The sequence below is a fragment of the Calliphora vicina genome, chromosome 1, assembly GCF_958450345.1.
Source record: "Calliphora vicina chromosome 1, idCalVici1.1, whole genome shotgun sequence".
Taxonomy (NCBI): Eukaryota; Metazoa; Arthropoda; class Insecta; order Diptera; family Calliphoridae; genus Calliphora; species Calliphora vicina.
The window spans coordinates 113,427,343-113,454,130 of NC_088780.1; the positions used below are offsets into that span (position 1 = coordinate 113,427,343).

At 29.2% G+C, this 26,788-nt stretch overlaps 3 protein-coding genes across 3 annotated transcripts; 2 read left to right on the forward strand and 1 right to left on the reverse strand.

Moving 5' to 3' along the window:
* Positions 1-7,259: 7,259 nt before the first annotated feature.
* LOC135955775 (zinc finger HIT domain-containing protein 2) lies at positions 7,260-8,977 on the reverse strand. The gene is made up of 2 exons (XM_065506139.1): positions 8,850-8,977; positions 7,260-8,504 (listed from the first exon to the last, which is right to left on the reverse strand). Exons 1-2 carry the CDS (start codon positions 8,870-8,872, stop codon positions 7,358-7,360), a joined length of 1,170 nt encoding a protein of 389 aa, XP_065362211.1. The 5' UTR covers positions 8,873-8,977; the 3' UTR covers positions 7,260-7,357.
* Positions 8,978-11,156: 2,179 nt separating this feature from the next.
* Positions 11,157-21,947, forward strand: AdSS (adenylosuccinate synthetase). The gene is made up of 6 exons (XM_065515557.1): positions 11,157-11,573; positions 14,708-14,810; positions 20,348-20,627; positions 20,707-21,067; positions 21,126-21,310; positions 21,387-21,947. The coding sequence occupies exons 1-6, from the start codon at positions 11,391-11,393 to the stop codon at positions 21,628-21,630; spliced, it is 1,356 nt and encodes a 451-aa protein (XP_065371629.1). The 5' UTR covers positions 11,157-11,390; the 3' UTR covers positions 21,631-21,947.
* Positions 21,948-25,240: 3,293 nt separating this feature from the next.
* Positions 25,241-26,451, forward strand: RpS20 (ribosomal protein S20). The gene is made up of 4 exons (XM_065515558.1): positions 25,241-25,395; positions 25,513-25,668; positions 25,918-26,007; positions 26,264-26,451. Exons 1-4 carry the CDS (start codon positions 25,393-25,395, stop codon positions 26,375-26,377), a joined length of 363 nt encoding a protein of 120 aa, XP_065371630.1. The 5' UTR covers positions 25,241-25,392; the 3' UTR covers positions 26,378-26,451.
* The last annotated feature ends 337 nt before the right edge of the window (positions 26,452-26,788 follow it).

Consider the following 26,788-nt stretch of genomic DNA (forward strand, 5'->3'; position numbering starts at 1 on the left):
GCCAGTGGAATTCGAAAACTGTTAATTAGGCCACCTTAAGCCATAATATTTTCATTAATTTCTAATATATTTATTTTAAAGACTTTAAAATGTAAATCGTTCTTTCAAAAAACTCATGTTTTTTTTCTTTTTTTAAAGATAAATCTGTCTGGTTCTGCAAATATATTTCAAATAATTTTTTTAAAAATTTTGTACCCGAACGTCAAAATAAAGGTAGAAATATAATATAAAAGTAGAAATATAATAGAAATATAATATCTATATTAAATCTAAAAACACTTTAATCTCAAATAATTTTAAATAAATGTGAAATATTTAAATTCCTAGATAATATTTTTAAGTGCTTCATTATGAATTTTTACTATAACGGAAAGTTATTTTTGTATTGCTGATTTATAAATTATTTACTCTCAATTTAAAGTTGAATTTGGCAAAAACAATAAATAGTATTTCGAAAATGAATTAAAACTTAAAAGGTTCAATTTATGAACGTGACTTTTAAATAAAATATATTCAGAGCAATAAACAAGTCAATTTGCTATATTCGAATCTTATATACTAGGGTATTCAATCATTTAACCGTTAATCGGTTAACCGATTAATTTTGGACGGTTAACTGTTCGAATAATTTAAAATTGCCGATTTTCAAATAACAAATAAACCGATTAATTTGTGTCGATTAACCGATTAACCGAATAACCGAAATTCCTTTTTTTTTGCACTTTAACACATTTTTGTATTTATTTTTCCGTTTCAATTCAAATTAAAATTACATATGTACATATTTTTTCGAACATCCAATCATGTTTAGTGAGTATAACAACTGACATATTTAATTTACATGTATTTCAAACTTTGTTTGTATTTACATGTATAGACGAAACTTTTTTTTGAAATAAGTCTTTTATCAGAACTTAACGAAACTATTAAAAGTATTCAAAATCTAAAACAATCCAAAAAGGACTCCAATGGTATAACGAAGTATTTTATATGCTTAGAAAAAACAAAAAAATCTACAATCAGCGAGATAGTTTTTCCAAGTCAAGTTTTATTAAATCTAAAGAAAAAAATCGTTTAAAAGGAAAACATTTAAATTATATTATTTTTTTAAAAGATTATTTCAGAAAATCTCACTAAAATCCTATAAAATTCACATGTGTATACAAAAAGGATCTCAAATACCATATTTGCTATTATTTTTTGGTTGAATTGTTGTTTTGTTTGTTTTTTATGTTTTTGTACACAAAATTCGTGGTTATATTTTCAATTTAAAATTAAAATAGAAATTATTCGGTTAATCGAATAATTTTAAATTAACCGAATAAATCTAAACCCCGATTAATTATTTGCTCGATTAACCGATTAAACCAGAAACCCGATTAATTGAATTCCCTATTATATACCCTTCACCTTAGTATACAATTTTTTTGTTGTGAACCTACATTTCTACTAGATATTAATTTATAGAGATGTATACGCATAAACATTTTTTTCCCGAAATTGGTCCATTGTAGTAATACATTGCTAAAATACCTTTCATTTATTATACAATTAGTCTATGTACAAAGATAAAGCTATGAATATATCCAAATTTATAAAGAATCATAGAATTTATTAAATCATTCGATCTGAAAAATGATCGAGATAGTTGTGGTTTTTTGCTTATATCTCAGCCATTTATGTTCCGATTTTTCAATAACAAATCATGAATATGTATGTTATACAGGTAACACCATTGGGCTAGTAGGTTATCTGAAGAAAACAATCGTAAAAATGAATATAGAACTCTTGGCCTAATCCGAAACTGAATTTTCGGCCAGACTCTATACAATTATTTCAATCTCTGGAAGGGAAAGAACGTACCTGTTAAATGATATTCTTACAACATTTTGTTACAATTTAATATACTTTCATTAGGGTGGCCCCAACAAAAGTTATCGATATTCCCAACTCAAACTTTAATTCATTCCAAACAGTATTCTCAAAAATTTTGATCTGTATTTGGTGAACTGGATCATAGTATAATAAGGTTCTTTATTAAGGTATTTTCATATTTCTCGCAAATGAAACATATAAATATTAGTATCATATGAAAGGTCACATTATGACGTAAGTCCAGAAATATACGAACTTTTGTAATTTTTTGAAAATATTTTTAAAATGTTTACAAATTATTATTTGAAATAATTAGTTTAAATAAATATTTTTTTTCTAAATTTAACCAACATAGCGTCATATGGGGGAAGTTTTGCTTTACATATTTAATTTGAAAAAAGTGCCGCTGAATCGGTTTCAACGTGCGAGAGATGGTTTGTGCGGTTCAGAAGTGATGATTTTGATACGGAAGACAAATATCGTCCAGGCCAGCCAAAAAAGTTTGAAGACCAAGAATTGGAGGCATTACTCCATGAAGTTTGTTGTCAAACTCAACAAAAGCCTGCAAAATCATTGGGAGTTACTCAATCAGTAATTTCAAAACGTTTGCAAGCAGCAGATTAATCCAAAAGCAGGAAAATTAGGTAACATGAATTGAAGCTGGGAGAACCTATGGTGAAACTAATAAATTCGATCAAAATGAAACTTTAAATATCTGAAAATGTTAGAACATTCCAAATAATAGAAATAATACAATGGTCATCCAAATAATAAAAAAAAGTTAAAATTTGTATAAGATTTTTTTTTATTATAGCAATAATAATTTCTGCTAATGTTTTCATTCCATCAAGGCAACATGACTCTTTTTTTACATGTGCATAAATGTACATGTTGTAGGTACATTTAAATCTTAATTGCCATAAACTTGAACAGAGCTTTAACAGTTGTAATGAATAATCAAATAAATTTTCAAAACATAAATACAAGGTGGCGCAAAAGTAAACTTCCGATGTTTTTTGGCTGTAATTAAAAAAAAATGAAAAACTTTGATTCTTCTTGTGGATTATTTTTATTAGGTCTTTTAATTTTTTTTACATCAAGTCGAGAATATGATGTCATGTAAATGGCCGCCGCCACAGTTGATTGTCATTTGAGCCCTTTTTATGACATTTTCCATCACTTTGGCCAAAACTTCCGGCGATATTTGACGGATATTGTCTTTAAGAGCTGCAAGAGTCTGAAGCTTGTTGACATAAACCCGCGACTTCAAAAAGCCCCACAAAAAGAAGTCTGGAGCGGTCAAATCAGGCGATCTTACTGGCCAGTGCAAATCGCCAAAACGGGAGATTAGGCGCCCGGGAAATGCATCCTTCAGCATATCGGTTGTGGCACGTGCAGTGTGTGCCGTTGCACCGTCCTGTTGGAACCACATGTTTTCCAATCCCAATTCATCAAGTTGCGGCAAAAAGAACTGATCATTGCTCTGTAGCGCTCACCATTCACAGTAACCGTTTGGCCCGCGACGAGCGAAAACAGCACACCATACAGTGACTTTGAGCGAGTGTAATAGCTCTTCGTGGGTTACACGCGGATTTTCAGTGCCCCAGAAGCGTAAATTTTGCTTATTTACGTACCCGCTAAGATGGAAATGGGCCTCATCACTCATGATTATTTTTGCCAAAGTCACCGACCGATTATTGGTCAAATAAATAGTCAGCAATATTCCGCGTTCTGGAGCAGTGTATCGTAACATTGTTTATTAACGTGTATTTCGCATGAGTTTACTACACAAATATCAAAACAGAACTGACATTAGGGGCCAATCGCAAAATTTATAGCATTTTCTGATACGAGGATTACTTTTGCGCCACCTTGTATTAGTTAAATAATTATAAGATTGTCTATTTGTTTACAGAATACAACTGAATTTTCTACAGCATGTAAAAATAAATTTTAGAAATTTTAGCGCCAGATTATCGTAAGCGACATTTAACAAAAATTGTACATAGTAATTCGGGAAAAATATTTTTAACCAACAAAAAAATGTTTTTCACCAACAAATATTTTCAATCTTTATGTTAAACTAAATGGTATAAATGGAAGCAAACAAGAATTTGTTAGTAGTCTGTTTTAGCCCCGGTAACTTATCAAAATTTTAAACATAGTTAAGGCAACAAATATGTACACATTGATTAAGCTTAACTATGTTTAAAATTTTGATAAGTTACCCGGCCTTAGTTTATAAATATTTTGAAAAGAAAATATTCTGCATTGTTTGGAAAGCTGAGTCGATGTATGTAGAAATGTACTTTCTGAAGCAGCCAAATAATTTACATACATGTTTAATACATCAATATATCCAATACAGTCCTGATTCAGTTGCTATTTAAATTCGACATAATCGGCACAAAAAATGCTGATATATAAGCAAAAAACATAACTACCTCGATTCTGGTTCTATTTTTTATCTATATCAGGATTATTAAGAATTAACATAGACAATATGAATATATGTATATTGATAGGCATTGGTCAAATCATTAAAAAAAAATTTTTTGTTTAACTAAAAAATTATTTTCCACCAAAAATTTTTTTTCACCAAACATGTTTATATGTATATAAGATTCGGCATAGCCGAATATTGGCCTCTTATTTAGTACAAAGGAATTATTGGAATATTCAGAATAGATTCAAGATTTTATTCGAATACTAGCTGACCCGACAGACGTTGTCCTGTCCAAGTTAAACAAATGCTTGTGTTCGATTTGTGAGAAGCGGTTTGAAAAGGGTAAAAATAGTTAAAAACAAGTAAGAGTGCTATATTCGGCTATGCCGAATCTTATATACCCTTCACCTTTGTTGTGGATGCATTATTATTTTTAATAATTAGTATATATGTATGTACATTGCCCACTTTCAGCGTACAGCATCCTAAATTTATCAAGAACACAAAAAACAACAACAACGCCAAACGAAACAAAACACCAAAAGAAAAAACAAAAACAAAATACGCAAGCCAATGAAACCAACACACATCCAAACATACGTTTAATTGTATAAAAAACAACAACGCCAAAAGAAACAAAACACAAAAGAAAAACAAAATACGCAAAGCATGCACATTCAAACATACGATTTGTTGATTTTTTGTCAAAAAAACCAACACACAACCAAACAAAAGTTTAGTTGTATAAAAAACAACAACAACGCCAAAAGAAACAAAACACAAAAAAAAACAAAATACGCAAAGCTTGCACATCCAACCATACGTTTTGTTGTTTTTTTGTCAAAGCATGCAATACATCATGGTGTAATGATGTACAAGGTGACATTAATCAAACAGCTGATTATTTTTTTGCTCGAGTTTGTTTACAACTTCAATCTTGTCAAAATTTTTTTTTTGCTGTAGTTTGTATACATTATGTCAGTTGTTTTTGACACTATAAAAGTTATTTGTTTTTGTTGCCGTAACGGATACACCTTATAATCATTACGCCATGCAATACATTGTGTTTTTTGATGAAATTTTCAGTGGTTGTCTCGGATTTTTGCTCATATCTCCGTTATTTATGGACGGATTTTGCTGATTTTAAATAGCAAAATTCTCGAAAGTATGTCTGACAGAATTGTTGAAGATTTGGATCCCGGAGATATCTGGGGCCTTCAGAAAATTGATTTCAACAGACAGACAGACAGACAGACAGACAGACAGACAGACAAACAGACAGACAGACAGACAGACAGACAGACAGACAGACAGACAGACAGACAGACAGACAGACAGACAGACAGACAGACAGACAGACAGACAGACAGACAGACAGACAGACAGACAGACAGACAGACAGACAGACAGACAGACAGACAGACAGACAGACAGACAGACAGACAGACAGACAGACGGACATGGCTTAATTGACTCCGCTATCTATAAGGATCCAGAATATATATACTTTATAGGGTCGGAAATGAAAAATGTAGAAATTACAAACGGAATGACAAACTTATATATACCCTTCTCACGAAGCTGAAGGGTATAATAAAAAAAACGTATTATTGAATGATAATTTTTATTCATATACATAGAATAAAATATACATACAAGCGCTACTGAGAGACAAAGAACCTAAGTTTGTTGTCCTAAGTCTTGCAACAACAGAATACATGTAAATCAATATACATATTTTGAGTTTTTATATAAAAAATCGATTTTTGGTCAGAAATATGAGTGATCGAGCTCGTTTTCTTGATTAAACGCTTATTAGCCAAGTTATTATCGATCACAGACCGATGTATTTTGCAGATGTATTTAATAAGTGGGCGTATTAGTGGACGTGGACAATTTTTATTTATGTAAAAACTTTTGCGGACTATCTATTGCGAACATTAAAAAAAATTAGTTAAATCGGTCCAGGCGTCCTGCGATTTTAGATATATCGAAAAAAAATTGGCGAGGTCAATTTTTCTTTCAGTAAAAACTTAAATTGAATTACTATTAAACAAACAAAAAATTAGCCAAATCGATGTAGCCGTTTTCCTATTTTAGATAAATCGAAAAAAGTGGGCGTACAACTGGGCGTGGTTAATTTTTCATTCCCTAAAAACATGACCAACATTTTAAAAAAAAATTTGTCTAAATCGGTCCGGCCGTTCTCTACTGAAGCAATTACGAACGACATTTGATTTTTATTTACATACTAGCTGATCCGGCAAACGTTGTTCTGCCATACAAATTATTTCTAGTGAATATTTTGGTTGTTAAATAAAAAATAGCGAATGTATTCTAAGTGAAGTTGGCATTATAGTTATTTATGATGCCAAGTGAAGAGAAATACAAACAAAATTTTTTGGCGAAAAATATTTTAAAAAATGGGTGGATAGGGACATCCTAATGTCCTAGCGGTATGATATATATTATTCTCGTACCTACAAAATATATACAAAATTTCATAAAAATAGTTAAATATTAATATTTGGATATTGCTCATACAAAATACTAAAATCTCGGTTAAAAAACGGGTGGGTGAGGGTCGGTTAATGAAAATTTGGGGTTATAGGTATTTTTTAATGCCAAATAAATAAAATGCGAAAAAAAAGCTTTTGGTCAAAAAATGGTGAAAATAAATTCTGGATAGGGTCACCCTAATGACCTAGCGGTATGAAAAATACTTTACGACCTATTCTCATACCTACCAAACATACATACAAAATTTCATAAAAATCGGTTGAGCCGTTTCGGAGGAGTTCAAACACTAACATTGTGACACGAGATTTTTATATATTAGATATAGATTTTGAAAATTATATTAAAATATGAATTTTTTAAATTAAATGATTTCTGAAAAAATAATATTAGTTTTTAAATAAAATGTCTACTTTAATAATTATTTTTATCCATTTTTATTCAAGTACTCAAATTTTTTTTATATAAAATACACTCACTAAATATCAATAAGATATACATACATATTATGTATGTATATTAATTTAAATCATTTTCTCTGTTAACGTAGGACATATAAAATTCTAATTTCTTTATTAATAGTTGAACCTTTGAACGTGTCAATTCTTCCATGCCACTGCTTAAAGCAAAAAGTTTTTGAAATTCAGCTTCACCTTTTTTTGGTGCCTTGAGGATATTTTTTGTAAGGTGTAATAATTTTAAAATATCACTTAATGCTGACAATTTATTGCCTAGCGTTGACATCAACTGGCGAGAATCCGCCTTTAATTGAGTGCGATCTTCCACGAGTAACGACTTTGGTATACCAGTCGTTGGCATAAGTTGCGTAGCACCATTCCCTGTTGTAAGAGCCTCCATCTCTACGGAAATAACAGCATCATCAACTTCTTCAAAATTTGTACCATATTTAAGAGTTGAACTTAGATTTACAAGATACGCAGTAGCTTCATTAGGATTTGTGAAATGTTCTCCATTGAAAAAACGCACTGTACAGGAGTAGGCTGCTAAAATATTCCAAAGATTATAATGTAAAGAAGGTGCAGGTTCTTTACTACAAATATTAGAATACTTTGGTATATTTTCAACTACATTTGGAACATCATTTCTCTCTTGTTGATCATTAGCTTTTAATTCAACAATTTTGGAATTTGTCTTTGTCAACCACCATGGCTTAAAGTCGGGCATTAATTTCATTATATCACCAGAAGAAACTAACTTTTTAAATTCTTCCTTTTCAGCTGAAGTTAATCTTTGCCACACTTCATCGGCATCATTGATGTCAATGTTCTTTAACCTCTCGGCTATATCTTCGTCATCGTTATCATCTTCATCTACTTCTTCAAAGTTCTCACCCTGCTCATCTTCTTCCTCATAACCATGTTCTGGTGAATTTTCTTCGTCATCAGAATCTAATCCATCCATGTCAAAATTGTCTGTATCTATGCCAGCATCCGATTCACGTATACGTTTTAATATACCATAAATTTTACGCATTTCTTCTTTAGTATTAGCAGCACCAGATGCTGCCGAACTTAATTCATCTTGAACGCATTGTTTGTAAAAGTCTTCGGAGCATTTTATATGTTTCTGTGATTTGTAACAAGATAGAGAACAGTATACGATATTACATCGGGGACACGTATATTTAAAGGGAGTCGTATTGCAGCTGTAATACAAATAAGTTATTAGATATATATGTATTTGAATTCATTAAATGTAGGTGCCAGTGCCATTCGAGTAACGATTTCGATTTTAAAACGAATTCACATCTTTTGGTGTTCTGTAAATCGAATACACAAGATTTACTCGTTTTACTTTAGAGTAAACAATGCTTTTTTCAATGTACAAATAAATTGTACGATTTAGAGAACATTATTTTTCAAAAATTATTTTGAAATCACTAAATTTAGAGAACAGGGGTATTTTAAATCGAATTCCGAAAACAAGAATGCATTTCTAAAATTTCTTAACTTCCAAATAACACGATATTCACAGTATTTATTTCGCTTACATTTGGCAATTTTCTGAAGACATGTTTTTCTTTAAAATAGTATATTTTAACCTGCAATATTTTGTTTATTATTTTCCTAAGAGCAATATTTTAAACAAAACAAAAATCAGCTGTGAAATCGTTTGACATTTATCAGATGAAGAAGAATTCGTTTACATTCGACAGGGTGATCTATATATGAGAATAAACCTTACTATGTGTCAAGAGAAAAAGGGTTTTCTATAAAAAAAAACAGTTTAAAGGTATTGCCATATCCCAAACATTAGACGCAATAGATGTATGCCGTTTTGTATATTGTGATTCGAAGGTTTTTACGTATTAAGCCTAGTACTCTGTTCATATTTGCGAAAAATTATGGTTTTTTCATGCGAAAAATTTTACATGCTGTTTGACAGCTAGCTGTTGGTTTTAATTTCGTGCGAAAGAAGTGCTGCTTACGTTATTTCGTGTGGAAAAATAAGGTTGCCAGATTTATTTCACATGTTTTCCACAATAAAAACAGAGTACTGCTTTTGCGAAATTATTTCGCATATATTTCATTCCAAATATTTTATATGTAGTTTGACATCATTTCGCACGAAATTTTGAACAGAGTACCTAGCTTTAAATGTAAAATTAATGCTTAAAGTTCTATAACATATTTTTATCAATTCTAATCTGAATATAAAATATATAATTACTATATTAATTCTAGTTAAATAAAAATAACTTTTATTGACAAGAATTCTATATAAGTTTGAATTATGAACATTATTATGTTTATTGTGCTGTCGTAACCAACCAGCAGAGACCTGCGCCGAACGCCTAAGAGCGGGATAAGCAGTCACTTGTGAATCCAGTAACTTAAAATTTGTAGCAATTAATTCTAGTTAAATAAAAATATCTTTTATTTAAAAGGATACTATATATAAAATTTTTATATATTCAGACTGAAAACCAAACGTTGCTTAAGTAGATTTGTATGCTTGAGTATTACCCTGCAGCCACACGATCAAGTTTTTCTTGATAGTCTTTTATAGTGCATTTACACTTGTAATTTTAAAACTAGTTTATCATCATAAGCTACTTTCATAAATTATACCGTTTACATCTGCATTTTAGGCAGTTAAGTGGTTTATTTTTGACAAGTCATAAAACAGCTGATTTCAATATAAAAAATTTAATAAAAATATGGACGTTATTAAGAAAAAACGTTGCTGCATGTACATATACATATATGTACATATAAATATACCTTTCATTTTCGTTGTCCATATTATATAATAAATACTTTTTAATAATTTTTTTAAACTTTTTCTTACAGTTTGGATATTTTTTGAAAGAAAACTGTTTTTATATTTTTGAGCAAATGTCAAATGTTACCAGCGTTGCCAGAAAAATTTTGAAAAACAGAGTTGCATTAGCAAAAACTCGTTGTTTGTAACTAGTTTATCTCAAAAGCTAGTTACAAACCTGTTTTTGTTTTGTATGGATAAACAAGTTTCTCAAACTAGTTTATCACCATAAACAACTTATAACATGTTTATGGCGTAGGTGTAAATGCACTATTACATATACTGTTTGTCAAAATTTACCAAAATTTAAAGCAAAAAAAAATTTAAAATTGTGCAAAAAAATGTAATTAGCTGTTTTCTTGAATGAAAATTGAAACGCCAACATGAATGAGAAATTGAATGCAAGTTCGTTTCAATTCTTCAAAGTGTGTGTGTATTAGTAAAAAAGTGTGAGTGTATTAAAACTTGAAATACAATACTTGATCGTGTAACCCCCAAGTTACATACAAAATGACCACATTTTGCGTACAGCATTTGAATAAAAATTAAGTATATTAAAAGCTCATTAGTTATTAATAATTACTTTTTTTAAATGGAGTTTAGTAACAAAGTTTAATGACTCTCTACAAATGTAAAAATATTATAACACAATAAGGGTTAAATTTTGAAAACTGTTTTCATAACCGAAAACGTGTAAAAATTATCAATGTGTTTAAATTTGGTAAGGAAATATGATAACATTATTGAGATATGTATATTTGTAAATTTTAAAATTAAAAAATTTTAACGACTTTCGAAGACTTTATACAATTGTGTTTGGGTCACCCTATTATTTTGTTTAAATTCAAATTTGTCAACAACAACAAACAATCTTTTTTATATCGCGCACGTGCAATTATTGTTAACTCTTTTGACATTTATCGTTTCTTCCTTTTTGTCTAAACATTCTATGCCAATCTGGACGAACGAATATAACGAGAAAAGAAAAATAAAAAATGTGCTTTCCTGTCATTCATTTGCTCGAGTGAATTTCTTTACAAGTTTTACTTGTGACGAGTGGAGACGGTTTTCTCTTGACTGGCGGTCGGTTAACGTAATTAACACGAACGATCCGCTAATAACGCGCATTTTGTTTTGTAAGAACTTAACGGAATTAACTTAAGAAACTGTGAAAAAAACTAACCAACAAATTGTGTATTAGAGTGATTTATAAGTAAAATTTTTTAACTCCAACAAGTGAAAAAAGATTGCGACGCAAAAAAATAATATGGAAACAACAGCTGTAAACAGTGTAGTGAATGGTAATCACTACGAGCAACTACATCAGGGACGTTTGAATATGTACAAATCAAAAGTTGATGTTGTCTTGGGTGCCCAATGGGGAGATGAGGGTAAAGGCAAAGTTGTCGATATGTTGGCCTCCGAAGTGGACATTGTTTGCAGATGTCAGGTATGTTGATGAATCTAATGAAAGCGTACCTAATATAATTATGGGCGTGTAAAGTGTATGTATGCATACAAAGTACCATTTAAGTATACTCGTCCATCAATACATATCCCCACAAACTACATCCTTCTACAATATATTGAATAAAATACATGTAACACAAAAGGAAAAGTATTTGCTTCTACTGTCAATGGTCAAGGACGTTTTAAAAATGAAATAAATCAGTGTCTGGCAGTGTTTATAACCCAATTGCAACACCTCCCTATGCTTCTTGTTCTGATTTTCAAAAGATCTATATTGTATGTATGATTTTAATTTGTATTGGTAAAACGAAAGTCGTCTACAAAGCGTCTATAACTAATTGTTTCGTTTATTTGTACCCAAAGCACAATATAAAATGATGCGTAATGTTTGGATTGCATCAGCTTTGTACGACAACGATGTACCTATTTCTTTATTCGAGTCTTCTATATTTTTATTTTCTTATCTTTTAAAAGATTCGTCGTCGCTATTCTTCTCTATATTGTGCACCTACTTTAATATTTATTTCTCTTTTGACTGTTCTTCGTTTTTACATAATACACACTATTCTTGTTAGAATCAGTCATGGGCACACAAAGTTTTCCTATTACTTAAGAATTTGTTCAAATTATTACTTTTCTGTAAATATTTGCTATTTTTTCTGGTATTGTTTATCAAAATAAAACAAACTATGCATGTTGTGTGTTTTTAGATTGTTTCCTATTTTGGTATATTTGTCGCGTTTTTGGCAATGTTTTATAGATTTTGTTTTCCGATCTTATTTGTTTATAGTTTAGTAACGCAATCATAAATAATTGTGTAAACAATTTTTGTATTTTACGGTTAAATTTGTAAAAATTTCTATTTACCTTTCCTTAAGCCTTTGGGAACAGATTTTTTTATGATCTGGCCTAAGCAACTATAATATTGTAATAAACAACTAAAAAATAATTTATATGATTATTTCTAGTTTTCGGAAAAAATCGAATTCATTGAATCGAACGATATTGATTCCATTATATTTTATTGAATTATGCTTGTATTTGTTGAAGAATGTTTCACTTTCATTGTAAATTTCATTTTATTCTTTTATTTTGTAACATTTTCTAATTAGTATGCAGTTTTTATAGCAGACTTGCAAATCTATGGATGTTGTCTTAATGCGAAACAAAAAATAATCCGAAATCTCGAACATTTTGCAAAAAGTCTCAAAGCAATCGTTAAAATAACTTCAAATAACCTCAAACATTCATAATTCATAAATTTAATTACAGAAAAATTAAAAAAATTCTGCTCATTTGCTTACTAGTTTTAGTAATTTGTAGAATCCAGCTTAAACCGGGGTTTTCAGGGCGAACCCGAACTTTATATTCGTCCAAAAAAAATTATTTTAGAGCAGGTTTTACCCACGTTACATTGTGGACTCCATTAATCTTGTTTTTTTAATCTTGAAAGGAAAAGTTTGTTTGAGGTACAGTTTTTACATTGAACTTAGGTATTTTACAATAATACCTACCTATATAAGTTTTTGTATTGTAGGTATTAATTATATTCAAAACTTGTTTCTCATTTAAAATTCCATAATCTTTATTTTTCTTTTATAAAATTTGAAATCTTTATGTTACAGAAACTAAAGATTAATATTTTTTATTAAAACAATAATCTTAATGAATGAGTAATTTTCTAATTTATTTTATAGCTATCATATTATTATGCAATTTTTATTAGTTTTGTGTATTTGTCAAGACTTAGTGTTCTTTATCTAATCTTTAAAATTAAAAAAGTGCATGTTAAAATGGAAATTAAAAAAATAATCATACATGTGTACAATTTATATAAAACATATGTATGTACAGTTACGAACAAGAAAATAGCAGTACCACTAGGAAATTTTTTTGAAACAGCGTACAACGTCTTTAAAAATGTTAAACTTAAAATGTGGTTTATACCCATAATCGGTCAAGCCTGTAAATTTTTTGTGATGTAATCTTTTTGTAAAAACAATGGTAACTTCGGAAATAAAGGCTCTTATATATGACAATATGTATTTTTTAATTAACATTGAAATAGCAGTGCCGGATTATTAAATTCATTTTTTTATTTTTCTTCTTAAAGAAGTCAAATATTTTTTAAGATTAAAGTACAATTTAGTTAAATATGCTGAATTTATTGTATATTTAACATTAAAAATAGTTCTTTTTTATATAATTCCTGTTTTAGTGGGTCGCGCAATACATTGCATCATTGCTTAGGGAAAATTAATTTTAAAGTTATAAAAATAAGGAAAATCTTTTCCACATATTCAACTTTATATCAAACGCTATTGAATAGAAAGAAAAAAATAAAAAATGGGGACTGCAAACGGAAAACTGCACCTCAGGACGATCGAAATATCGTCAGAATCATCAAATGCAATCCATTTAATCTGTCAAGATAATAAAACCGAATGAAATTTAGAAGTTATTGATATGACAGTAAGGAGATGATTTCTAGATGCAAACTTCACAGAACGAAGTCCAAGGAAAAAGCCACTATTAAAAAAAATACATAGTGGTACTCGTTTGGAGTACGCTGAATGCCGACTGGTTTGCAAGAAAATATCTCAATATTTTGTGAACTGGCGGGTCTAAACTGGTTTTATTTGGAAGTTCAGGCTGTAGTCAATATATTCGACGTCCACTCTCTTCTGTATGTCGAACACAGTACACTGTGAAAAAAGTTAAAATATTTCAAAATTTCGTGGTACTGCTATTATCTTGTTCGCAACTGTAGATATCATTAACAATTTAAAATACGTAGAGCAATTTAGAAATTATTTACTTTTTCAAATAAAAAGTCTAGTACATACAATAAATTAAATGGTTTAATATTGTTGTGTGAACAATCCAAAATTTGAAATACCTACACATGTATGTATCTATGTATGTATGTTCATATGCATTTCTATAAACAAAAGACATATACAAAACAAACCCGTATATTCTAAACAAAATATTGAATACTTGCCAAATGCAATACATACCTATTACTTTTTGACTTTATAATTTAATGAAGAAAATTATATAAATATTACTTTTAAAAAACAAATTTAACCATATTTCTTCTTGTTACTTTAGGGCGGTAATAATGCTGGCCACACTGTAGTTGCTAATGGCACTGAATTCGATTTCCATCTTTTACCCAGTGGCATTATTAATGAAAAATGCATTTCCGTTATTGGTAAGTATTTCTTAAAAGATTAACGAATGACTTTTTATCATCAAATTGTAATTAGTTTAAACTTTAAAATGAAAAGAAATATTTATTCAATTAAACTTTGACATTTATTTTCCAGTTGGAAAATTTATTAATTCTATCAATTTAAAAATGAATGTTAAATTTTTGTTATTTTTTTAATTTATTTTAGTAAAGGTCGTGTATTGTTAGAGTTGCCACATTTCTAAGCCATTTATTGCTGATTTGCAAAACTGGGGGCTTTGGAAAACATATTTAATTAACACATGGACTTCATTATATCCCTATTCCCTACATACATACGTTATAGGGTCGCAAATTAATATTGTAGGAATTACAAACCTAATAACAAACATGTATACATACACACAGTTACTAAAGTATACGTACGATTTACTTTTTGGAACTTTTTTTAAAAATCTATATATTTAAAAATACAAGGCCTGTCTCATTAATTCACTCACTCACTCACTCATGACTGATGAGTCAGTGAATGAATGAGTCAGGCCTTGTATTTTTAAATATATAGACTTTTAAAAAAATGCCCAAATAGTCGATCGTACGTATACTTTAGTAACTGTGTGTATATCCTTACCACTCATGATGAAGTAAATATTGAATACGATTTTTTGACGTCTAAGCTAAAATTGTTTATTTTTCTAATTTACCGATATTTCGTCATTCTTTTCCCAAATACCTCATGTCTCGACAACATAAATATTCACCCCTATCGCGAATCAATCACCCCTATCGCGAATCAATATTTCACATGAAATATTTTCCTTTTTCCTTTTTTCGTTCATCAACTTTGTTCACGTGAAAAAATTCCCCTTGTTGTGAAATTTTTAGATGGAATTTTGTAAACAATAAACAGCTGTTACGAACAAAATCAACTATTGTGAATGTAAAGTTCATCGTGATATTGCCGATAGCAATTTTCCCTTCGAGGGAAATGAATATTTCATGGGAACAAAATTTCACATGTTATTGCCGATAGGGGTGAATATTTCATATGAAATATGTTCCCTTTTCCTTTTTTCGTTTATCAACTGGGATTTTTAAATGGAATTTTTTAAACAATAAACAGCTGTTCAACTACTGTGAATGAAAAGTTCATGGAGAATTTCACGATAGCAATTTTCCCTTCGAGTGAAATGGATATTTATGGGAACAAAATTTCACATGTTATTGCCGATATGGGTGATTACATATATAGACGGAAACAGTCATAATGTTCATAGACGTTATCTTTTCACCGCCTAATATTGCATAAATATATACATTTTATTTCACCATGATTTATGTATTTTCACAATTAAACTAAATGAGTATGTTGATAAGATTTCGGTTTTTTGTTTTGATTATCTTTAGCAAAACAACTTATTCTTCAACTTTACGTCAGTATATGTTTATGTATGAAATATTTTCAATTTTGCAAAACACGACTCGTCTTGTTTTTACGCCTTTTGAACAGTATGTGCATAAATACGCTTTTATTTTTTAAGTTTGTATAAAACTTTGGCATAGTTCCATATATTTCTTTTTGTTTGTTGTTGTAAATAACTCTCGATGAAGGTCATAGGGAAGAAAATCGTCAAGCTATCTTTTTAAATACAACTAAATCAATAAATATAAAGATGATCTTAATATTACGCAAAAATTGCATGTCAAAAGTTTGTAAAAAATAAGAAAAATGTAAATAATATTGTAGGTAATGATTTTCATTACTTAGGTCTGTCCAATTTGGAGAACATTTTTTTTTATTAAATGTTCTGACTGGTATATATGTATGTATATACAAATATAAATACGGTTAAAATATTTGATTTAAAAGTTAGTTGTTTAGAATTTTTTTTACATTTAAAACATACGAAGGGTATTCATTTGAAAATTGTTTTGGTTGAAAAGTGGAAACATGTAATTACAACAAACACAAGAAAAAAACTACTCATTCAAAAAATGGAACATTAGACTCTAATTTGTTTACACTTGGTTACAACAAACACAAACAAAAATTTCACCAAAATGTAAAAAATCATAATGTAATTTTTAATTACAAAAAAGTGTTGAAATGAATACCCTTACTGTGATGTAGTAACACAACCATTGCAAATATTTGTATAAATAAAAGCTTTTCTAAGTAATTACAGTTAAATTATAAATACAAAGTAAGTAAATAAATAATGCTTATTATTGTATATACCTACTTAAATAAATAAATATGTAGTATATCTTTGTAATACATATTACGAAATCAGTATAATAATTATCATTCAATCATACAACGATAATCTTAGAGTCCTCCTCTTCATTTTTATTTACATAAAACAAACGAACCCATTTTAATTAAATATAAACAGTTTTATTAAATCGATTTGACTGTAGTTTTTTGTTGTTTATTCATGCATATTAATATTATTATAATTATAATTTTTGCGGGTTGTACTGCTATCGCCACTTTGTCAGCACAAATGTCACAAGACAAAATTTTTATTAGATAATCAGCCATCGATATAGCAGAGGTATAAACAACAAGTACTATATAAGAATGTACAAGTGTTCCGTGCATGTTTATTGTTCAAACTGTAGTAATTTAGAGCATAGCAGGTAATAAACAATATAATAATCATGACATGCTTTCTCAACTCATTAACCAGTGGGCTGGCTGTTGTATTAATTTGTATATAAAATTTACAGGCTAACAATCAATCGAGCACATCACAATTTTATAAATTTCCTTAATTAACTTTGTGTATATGTACTATTTATTTGATATCAACACAATTCTACGCTTACATCCGGTTATAATATATAAACAAAAATATATAAAAAAAAATAAGAAAAGAAAATTGTTGCACTATTGCTTTCAAATGAGTAATAATTTTTGATTGATTATTTCTTATCAATTAAAAATTGTAATTTTTTACCAATACAATTTTTTTGTATTTAGTCAGCGCAGATGATGTGTGCTACTCCAGAGAAGGAGCTTCTAGCGATACATTCATTAAAGGAAATTATTTACATTGAGTAAACAGAAAAACAGATTAACTTAAGTTCTGCCATACATATGTTAGGGGAACGTGTGTTCACTACAAATTAGATGTATATTAATTATCTTTTTCTGCCTGGGCAAAAGTGGTGAGAGGTCAAAATATTCAAAGTAATTCAAAGAAAATAAAATTTTAAGGGCATATTCCATTCTGCATGCGGCTTTATAACTTTCTCCAAAATATTTACATACAAGTGCTTATCCATATTTTCTTTAATCCAATAAATTGGACCAACGCAATACCAAGAAAAGCATCCCCATATAATAATATTTCCCCAACCATGTTTAAACGTTTTTTGTTTTTGCCATTTTTTGGACGTCTAACCCATGTCTTATCATCACTACCAATTAAATTAATGGTCGTTTCGTCCGTCCACAACTCATTTTGTCACTTTTTTATATTTTCTTACCCACACCAATCCTTATGATTGCTCCTTGTTTTAAATGAAATATTGGTAGTGGTTCTATTGCAATGTCCGTCACTGTATATTTATGTACATACATTTGAACATAAAATGGGTGATAGCTCCAAAAGGCTTTAGTCAATTTATCTAAATTAGTAAGAAAACATACATATATTGCTAGTAGAAATTATTCAAAATAATTAAATTAAAAAGCAAATATTTAAAAAGATGGAAAGTTTTGAATTCAGTAATACAGTTATTTTTAAGTTAGCGAAATTACAAAAATGGTAATAAAATGGCAAAAACTGGAGGCTATTCTATCATTTTGGGAGAACAACGAAACCCATGTTTTCAGATCAACTAAAACCTTTGTGCATAATGGATTGAGAACATTAAAACCATCTGTATAATTCGGTTAAGGAGCTGAATATTACAATTTGGAATGAATAGCGGGATATAAGTCTAAAAACACTAGAACATTTTACATATTCTACTACTAATTCCATTTATAAAACGGAAAATAAAATTTCTCAATGTATCAATTGAAAATAAATTAAGATAAGTTGTTTTAAATAATATGTACTGACCTTATTTTTAGACGCACATCAAATTGCAAAGGTGGTTAAGATTTGTTCGGAATTAAACAATTTTTTTTATTTACAAATTAGACTTCATAAAGTGTTTCTACAATAAAATTGACAATTGCAGATATAAGTAGTTATCCTCAATACATATTTTTGGAGCAGTATTCATCTTTTTTATTAACACTAGTTAATAATACTATACTTTACGGTATGTTATAGTTAAGATTGCTTACAAAGATAAAAGTATAATTTTAATTATCTGATTAAAAAGTAAAATACATACATATAATTGATAAACTCGTTTGTACATATAAAGTGTAATTTTTATTTTTAAAATACTGTTAATATTAACTTTTTTTAAACAACATCTTATTAAAATTTAAATCAAATAAATTTGTTGTTAAATTTTTTGGATTTATACATAATTTCTTGCCATTTAAATTGTTTCATAAAACCATGAAATTATAGTTACTTGATAATAATAATCATATGTATATCTACATAAGAAAATCTTGTATGTTTTGTTGCCAAAAAAATGCTCACTTGACGAAAGACTTTCGCTATACACTCCCCTTGACATTCAACAACAAATTAAGTATACAAAATATACTAAATAAATTTCATTTTCTATAAAAAAAATAAAGAAAAACAAAAATCATGAAACCGGACTATTATTTCCCTTGAATATACATACATATACTTATAAATGTATGTGTTTACCTATATTTTTGTTTTCTTTTCACTTTTAACGAAAATTATTTTAGCTGTTTTATTTATTTATTTTTATTCTATGCATAACAAATACATTTTGTAAATCACATGACTAAATGAATATAACAAATGAAAAAACAATAACAGAAACAAATATTTTGAATTTTCATAGATACATATCATCGAACGTGTTAAAATTTTATTGTATCATCATTATTGTATATCATCGTTACTTATATCTATGTATGTAGTTTAGACTTATTTTTTATACAAGCAAAATTATAATGTACGTATTTATTTATGATAATTATTAACACACACATAAGCATATACAAATGACGTCAACATATTTCTTAACTAATTATTATGACAATCATCTTTTGATATGTACATTAGACCTACATACATATGTCCTATGATATGTGCACCTAGAGAATTATTGTCCCTTTTATTGCTAATCTGATTCTGCAACAAGTTTGAGTAGTGTAACTTACCGCTATGCTACCGTCACCCCTAAAATAAACAATAAACAAACATGTTGCAAATTTACAAGATATGTTTGCAAACTTATTCAAGGGTAGCAAATCATATTTTTTATATATTTTGCTGTTCTGATCTTCCAAACAGTAGTATTTTTGCTACTTTTGTGGTGGTTGTTTATGAGAAGAACCTTTTTTAATACTAGAATATACCTTTTTTAATACTGTCTACAACTAATTACCTCCTCCGTATATCTCCTAAATTGTATGTACTATTGTTCTTTGCTTACATTAGGCAATGGTGTTGTGATCCATATACCCTCACTGTTCGATGAATTGTCTAAGAATGAAGCTAAAGGTCTACAAAAATTGGAACATCGTTTAATTATCTCAGATCGTGCTCATTTGGTATTCGATTTCCATCAGGCTGTCGATGGTATGCAAGAAGCTGAGAAAGGTGGAAAATCCTTGGGCACCACCAAGAAGGGTATTGGTCCAGCCTACTCCAGCAAGGCCACCCGTAACGGTATTCGTGTGGGTGAGCTGTTGGGCGATTTTAATATATTCAGCGAAAAGTAAGCTCAAAAACATATATTATTTTATTATTAATTCCCTAATCATTCATATTCATACTTAAATTTTATTTTCTTATAGATTCAAATCAATTGTAACAACCCATTTGCGTTTGTTTCCCTCCATCGCAGTCGATGTAGATGCTGAGCTATTGCGCTACAAAGAATATGCTGAAAAGTTACGTCCTTACGTCAAGGACACAATTTGCTTTTTACACACAGCATTACGTGAGGGCAAAACTATATTGGTTGAAGGTGCTAATGCTGCAATGTTGGATATTGATTTTGGCACGTATCCTTATGTTACAAGCAGCAACTGCAGTATAGGTGGTGTATTAACTGGTCTTGGTTTGCCGCCACAAACAATTGGTGAAGTTATTGGTGTTGTTAAAGCTTATACGACCCGTGTGGGTGATGGACCCTTTCCCACCGAACAATTGAATGTATGTATTAATGTGCATTCATTTATTTTCTATTAGTCTTCATATTGGTTTTGTTTAGGAATTTGGTGAATTATTGCAAACTCGTGGATTTGAGGTTGGCGTAACTACCAAACGAAAGCGCCGTTGTGGTTGGTTAGATATTCCCTTATTAAAATATACCTCACTAGTTAATGGCTATACCTGCATCTGCCTTACAAAACTTGATATTTTAGATACTTTAGAAGAAATAAAAGTTGCTGTTTCGTAAGTTTTGCATTATTTTGTTTTAAAGTTTATTGCATCTATTTATATTTCAAAATTATTTTTCAAATCTTTTTAGTTACAAACGTGCTAACGGTGAAAAATTGGATCATTTCCCCGGCACTATTGCCGAGTTGGCTAACATTGAAGTCGACTATGCTGTATTACCTGGCTGGAAAACATGCACAGAAAATATTCGTGACTTTAAGGATTTGCCTGTAAATGCACAAAATTATGTACGCTTCCTAGAAAAAGAACTTAGTGTACCCGTTAGATGGGTTGGTGTTGGCAAAGGTCGTGAATCTATTATTAATGTACATTAGCACTTATCTACTTAGTTTAAAAATTTTATTATAGCAACAACAACACCACCCCTACCCCTTACTCCTTCCTTTTTTGTTTATTGTCCTCCATTGCAAGTTCAATTTATATTTTATCCGTATAATTTTTAAATATTTCTTTATATTTTTTAACTGGACGCTATTGTGTTTTCTTTATTTCCTTTTAAATGTAAAAGATTTGTGTAAGCTTAAATTTATTTAATAATTTTTTAAAATTTATATGATTAAAAGGCAACATTTATTATAAATACTTAAATATTTGACGATAATGCAATAATAAAAATGTTAAATTACAAAAATATTTCGAACTTTTTAATGACAAACAAAAATTGCAGTTCTTCTGATAAGTGGTAATCAGAAAAACTGTTTATTCTAATTCTTATAAAAAAAATAGAAAATTAAAAAACAATTAAGCAATATTAATTAATTATACCTATGTGAATGATAAAAAATCGAGTTTCATTTCAGCGAAAAAACATTTTGGTAAAAATATAATTTCTTGGTAAAAACAAAATGTAAATATTTTTTATATTTCAAAAAACTTTGTTTTAAATCTTAATTCATTCCATGAATTTGCAGATTTTTTTGAGTAAATATACACTTTCCTATATGAGTATGTTTGAATTCATTTAAAATTTAGAGAGTGAACGGTCTATTAAAACTATTTTTGAATTTACATGTTTCGAGTTTTTTAATATTTTAATAACTGAAAATGGCAAAAATGCAATTAAAAATAATTATAAATATTTGTAAAATTTTTGAATTATTACAAAAAAAAATTAATATAAAAAACAAGCGATATTCAGAATTAAAAATATTAATATACAGGCCTGTCACAGAATTCCATTCCGATCGAAAGTGGAATTAATTCCGTATTTTGCTTCTTCAGAAAAAGTAAAACGAAAATTTCATTCGGAATGAAACCACTTTCAGTTTCCAAAGTGGAATTGATATTTCTTTGTAATTATTTGTTTTTCTAAAATTTTTAATCAATTTCTGACCAAAATCTTCCCTTTGGTTTTAAAATAAAAAACGCTGTCAAATTTAAAACAGAAATATAGAATTATTAAATATTTTTGGAATTAATAAAAATAAATTACACGGAATCTGAAGAACCCAAAACGAAATCGATCGGAATTGAAACCATCCCGAACTAAACGTGTGGCGGCCTGATAAACTTAGTCAAATTAACTTTGTTTTTAAACATAATTAAAAACCTGACTAATTTTATGTTGTTAAAATTAACTTTGTTTTTAAACAATTAAAAACCTGACTAATTTAAATTATTACCATAGAGCAGTGATGTTCACGCCATACAACAATTGTTTGAAAAATTTACACACATTTTTTATGCTCTTTTAAAAACATTTGTCATTCATCGCTGAGAATGCGAAGCAGTGATGTTAACTTTTTAATTTCGATTACCGTACAGCCCTAAAAAAATTACCGTTATTTAGGTAAAACTACCGTATCCAAAGTCTTGTACAAAAATGATAATATTTTCTTATTGAAACAGGTTTATTTTTATAATTCAATATATTGAGGGCCTATATTCAAAACTATCTATCTTAAAAATCACAACTTTTCAGGAAAGCCAAAAAACTGTTTTTTCGCGTATTACTTGAGTTATTAAAATTCGGTATGCTACAATTATTATAGTAAAATTCATGTTCAGCATTTAAAAATTAGTAAGAAAACATGAATTGCAAGAAGAAATTATTCCAAAAAAATATTTGAAAATTAAGTATTTGAAAAGATAGAGGTTTGCATTCGGAAAAAATTAATTGTATAAGATAGAGAAATAACAAAAATGAAAATAAAGCAGCAAAAAACAATATGTTTGTAAGAAATTCACACCATTCAGAGGTTTGCATTCGGAAAAAATTAATTGTATAAGATAGAGAAATAACAAAAATGAAAATAAAGCAGCAAAAAACAATATGTTTGTAAGAAATTCACACCATAGATGAGGGCTGTTTATTGATCATTTTACCATCAAAAAGTAATTTTCGTGAATATTAAAGATAGAGGGTTTTGAATATAGGACCAAGTTTGTAAAACAGCAGAATGCCATTTTAATCAACATCTTTTATTTGGCTTATAAGCATAAATTCCTTATCAATTTCATTAAATTCATCCATTTGAACAGCTTCTGGGAAATGCAAAAAAAAATATTTTTGCAATCAGTTTTTAATACTAATTTTTATATTGAAATATCCATACTTGAAAGATTACTTTACCGCCTAGATATAATTTGTCTAGCGGTAGTTGGTGAGAAATGTGTATATCATATGTTAGGTGAAGCGCCCAAGCTCTTTGTATCCAATTGTAGATTATAAACGAAAAGCACATTATGGAAATATAATTTTTGGGATATAATTCTTAAAAATTTAAACTTTTTAAAATTACCGTACAAATGTAGAAATTACCTGCCTACCGTACGGAGGACTAAATTACCGTACAATACGGTAATTACCGTACGGTTAACATCACTGATGCGAAGAAACCACATGTGACGGACTATCGCAATTTTTTTCAGAAATTTATTAAGCATTGTTGTTGGTTGTTTTTATTTGAAGCATAGCAAACACACGCGTTTCAATTACAATTGAACACAATAAAACAAAGTCAAAAATAAATAGAAAATTTAAGAGAATTTCGGACTTACAATGTATATTCTTTCATTTCCTTAAAATTTAAATTACATTCATTTAATAAATTGGTTTTATTTGACAAAAATTCTAAATCTAAACTTTCTTCATTTTGTTATTATTTTAAGTGTTTGACATTATGTTTGCTGGGTAGCTCTCTCACCAATACATCTTCATTTTTATTTTTGAACATCACTGCCAAAGTAAATTAATTTACTTTGATCACTGCCATAGAGAAACATAAATCGGAAACTAGAAAAAGACTCAAACAAAAAATTACTCAAAATAATCACACATACGAGTGTTGTTTTTGTTTTCACACAGTTTTTTCTACTAATATATTCTCACCACTTAGGTTTCTGACAACTGAGTTAGGTCTTTGATAGGAGAGTTTCCGCTCGTTACGATCTCATTTGTCTGTTGTTTTCTAAAGAATATGTGATTTTATGTTATTTAATGAATTAATGGACGTTTTCAGTAAAAACACAAATACATATACTTATTTTTTGTTAATTGTACTGCTTTTATTTCTTTGATGTACTTTTTTGCCAATTCAATATCTGGCTACCCTAGAGACGAGATACTCCGTTTTGTCAATCAATAATACATCAAATCACAAAAACAAAAGCATTTTGCCGTAAATCTTCAATCTGGCAGCACTATGTACAACACTGAAAGCAAGGCGAATCTATAGAAGGTGACGACAGAAGAACAGCTGATTATTTTTTTTATTCAGTTGTTTAGACAAGTGAACCCAAAAGCAAAAACAACCACAGGCAACTTTGACAGTTCACTTATCTTTTTACAAAAACGAAGTACCTGTTGTTTTTGTATATGTTGTATTTGTTGTAATTCTGTCGTCACCTTTTAAAATTCGCCTTGACGGAAAGTATTCAGTAGGTACTTTGAGTATTGAATACTCAAAAAACAGTCGTTGAGTACCCAATACCCAAATAATAAATACTTTTACATCACTACTTGGAAGGTGCTTTTCCGCATTCTCGTCCATTTCTTTTTTTACTGGCTAGAACTCTGGTTCAGCGCTGCTCAAAACAAAGAGATTTGAATACCTCGACCGGATTTCTATATAAAAATGGTAATAAAAAATTCGCTTCAAATTGTTTATATAATATAATTCACAAACAATTGGATTTTAGTAATACATTTGTGGACACGTGTCGAAACCAAACTAACCTCACTTTTTTACTTGTAGGCTGCTGCTCCTAAAGATATTGAGAAGCCCCAAGGCGCTGATTCTTCTTCCGTTCATCGCATCCGTATCACATTGACCTCCAGAAACGTTCGTTCTTTGGAAAATGTGTGCCGCGATTTGATCAACGGTGCTAAGAACCAAAACTTGCGCGTCAAGGTACGTAACATCAACCAACTACTTTATGTATTGTACACGCCATGGCATTTACCTGGAGGTTTTGTTTCTTTAAAGATCTTAACCTAGTCAAAATAGATGCTAGATTAAAATACTTAAATCGGACATAATTCTTAATTTTTACTACGAGTTAAGAAATTTTTAATGGTTTAAGTAATAACTTTATAATCACATTAATTTTTAGCTTTGTTTGGTTAATCATTTAATTAATCTGTTCTTTTATATTTTCAGGGCCCAGTACGCATGCCAACCAAAGTTTTGCGCATTACCACCCGTAAAACTCCTTGTGGTGAAGGTTCAAAAACTTGGGATCGTTTCCAGGTAAGTTTCTTAAATTTCTTTCCAATAATGATATGTTTTAGCAAATTTGATATCGGTTTTAGTGTACAATTTTTTGATTGGTTTTAACTCTAACCAGTATCTTATTAATTTGCTAAGATTAAACGCCCTCTCATAGTCCCTTTGGAAGATTTGCTACTTTCTTATGGCTCTCAGAGTTCTACAAAAAAAAAAACATTATTTTGTTTGTGTTGTAGCTAGGAATTTGTTTAATTATAATCCCTTTTTTCTCTTTCAGATGAGAATTCACAAGCGCATCATCGATTTGCACTCCCCATCTGAGATCGTTAAGAAGATCACCTCCATCAACATTGAACCTGGCGTAGAAGTTGAAGTTACCATTGCCAACTAAATAGTACATCATCATGATGTATGATTTTAAACTTTTTTAATAAAAGTAACAATTAAAACACAAAGTATATAGAACCATTTTTTATTTTTGGATACGTAGTAGAATGGTCAAATTCCATCATAAGAGGAGTTGGTTTTGAATTTAACCCAGATATGCCGACTGTACTACATGTAGTTCTTGTTTACAGGATACGTCACGTTTGTAAAAATACCATTATTTTTTGTTCACATACTTAGTACTCACCAATACCTCATGGGAGATTGTGTGATCGCATTATTTTTTGCTACTATTTTTTAGTTATTGAATTTTTAATTTGTGATATTTTCATAATGCCCATATTCAGTCATTATGGACATATCTCGTTTGTACGGAAAGTAAAATTTTGTACATTTACAAGTGAATAAATACTAT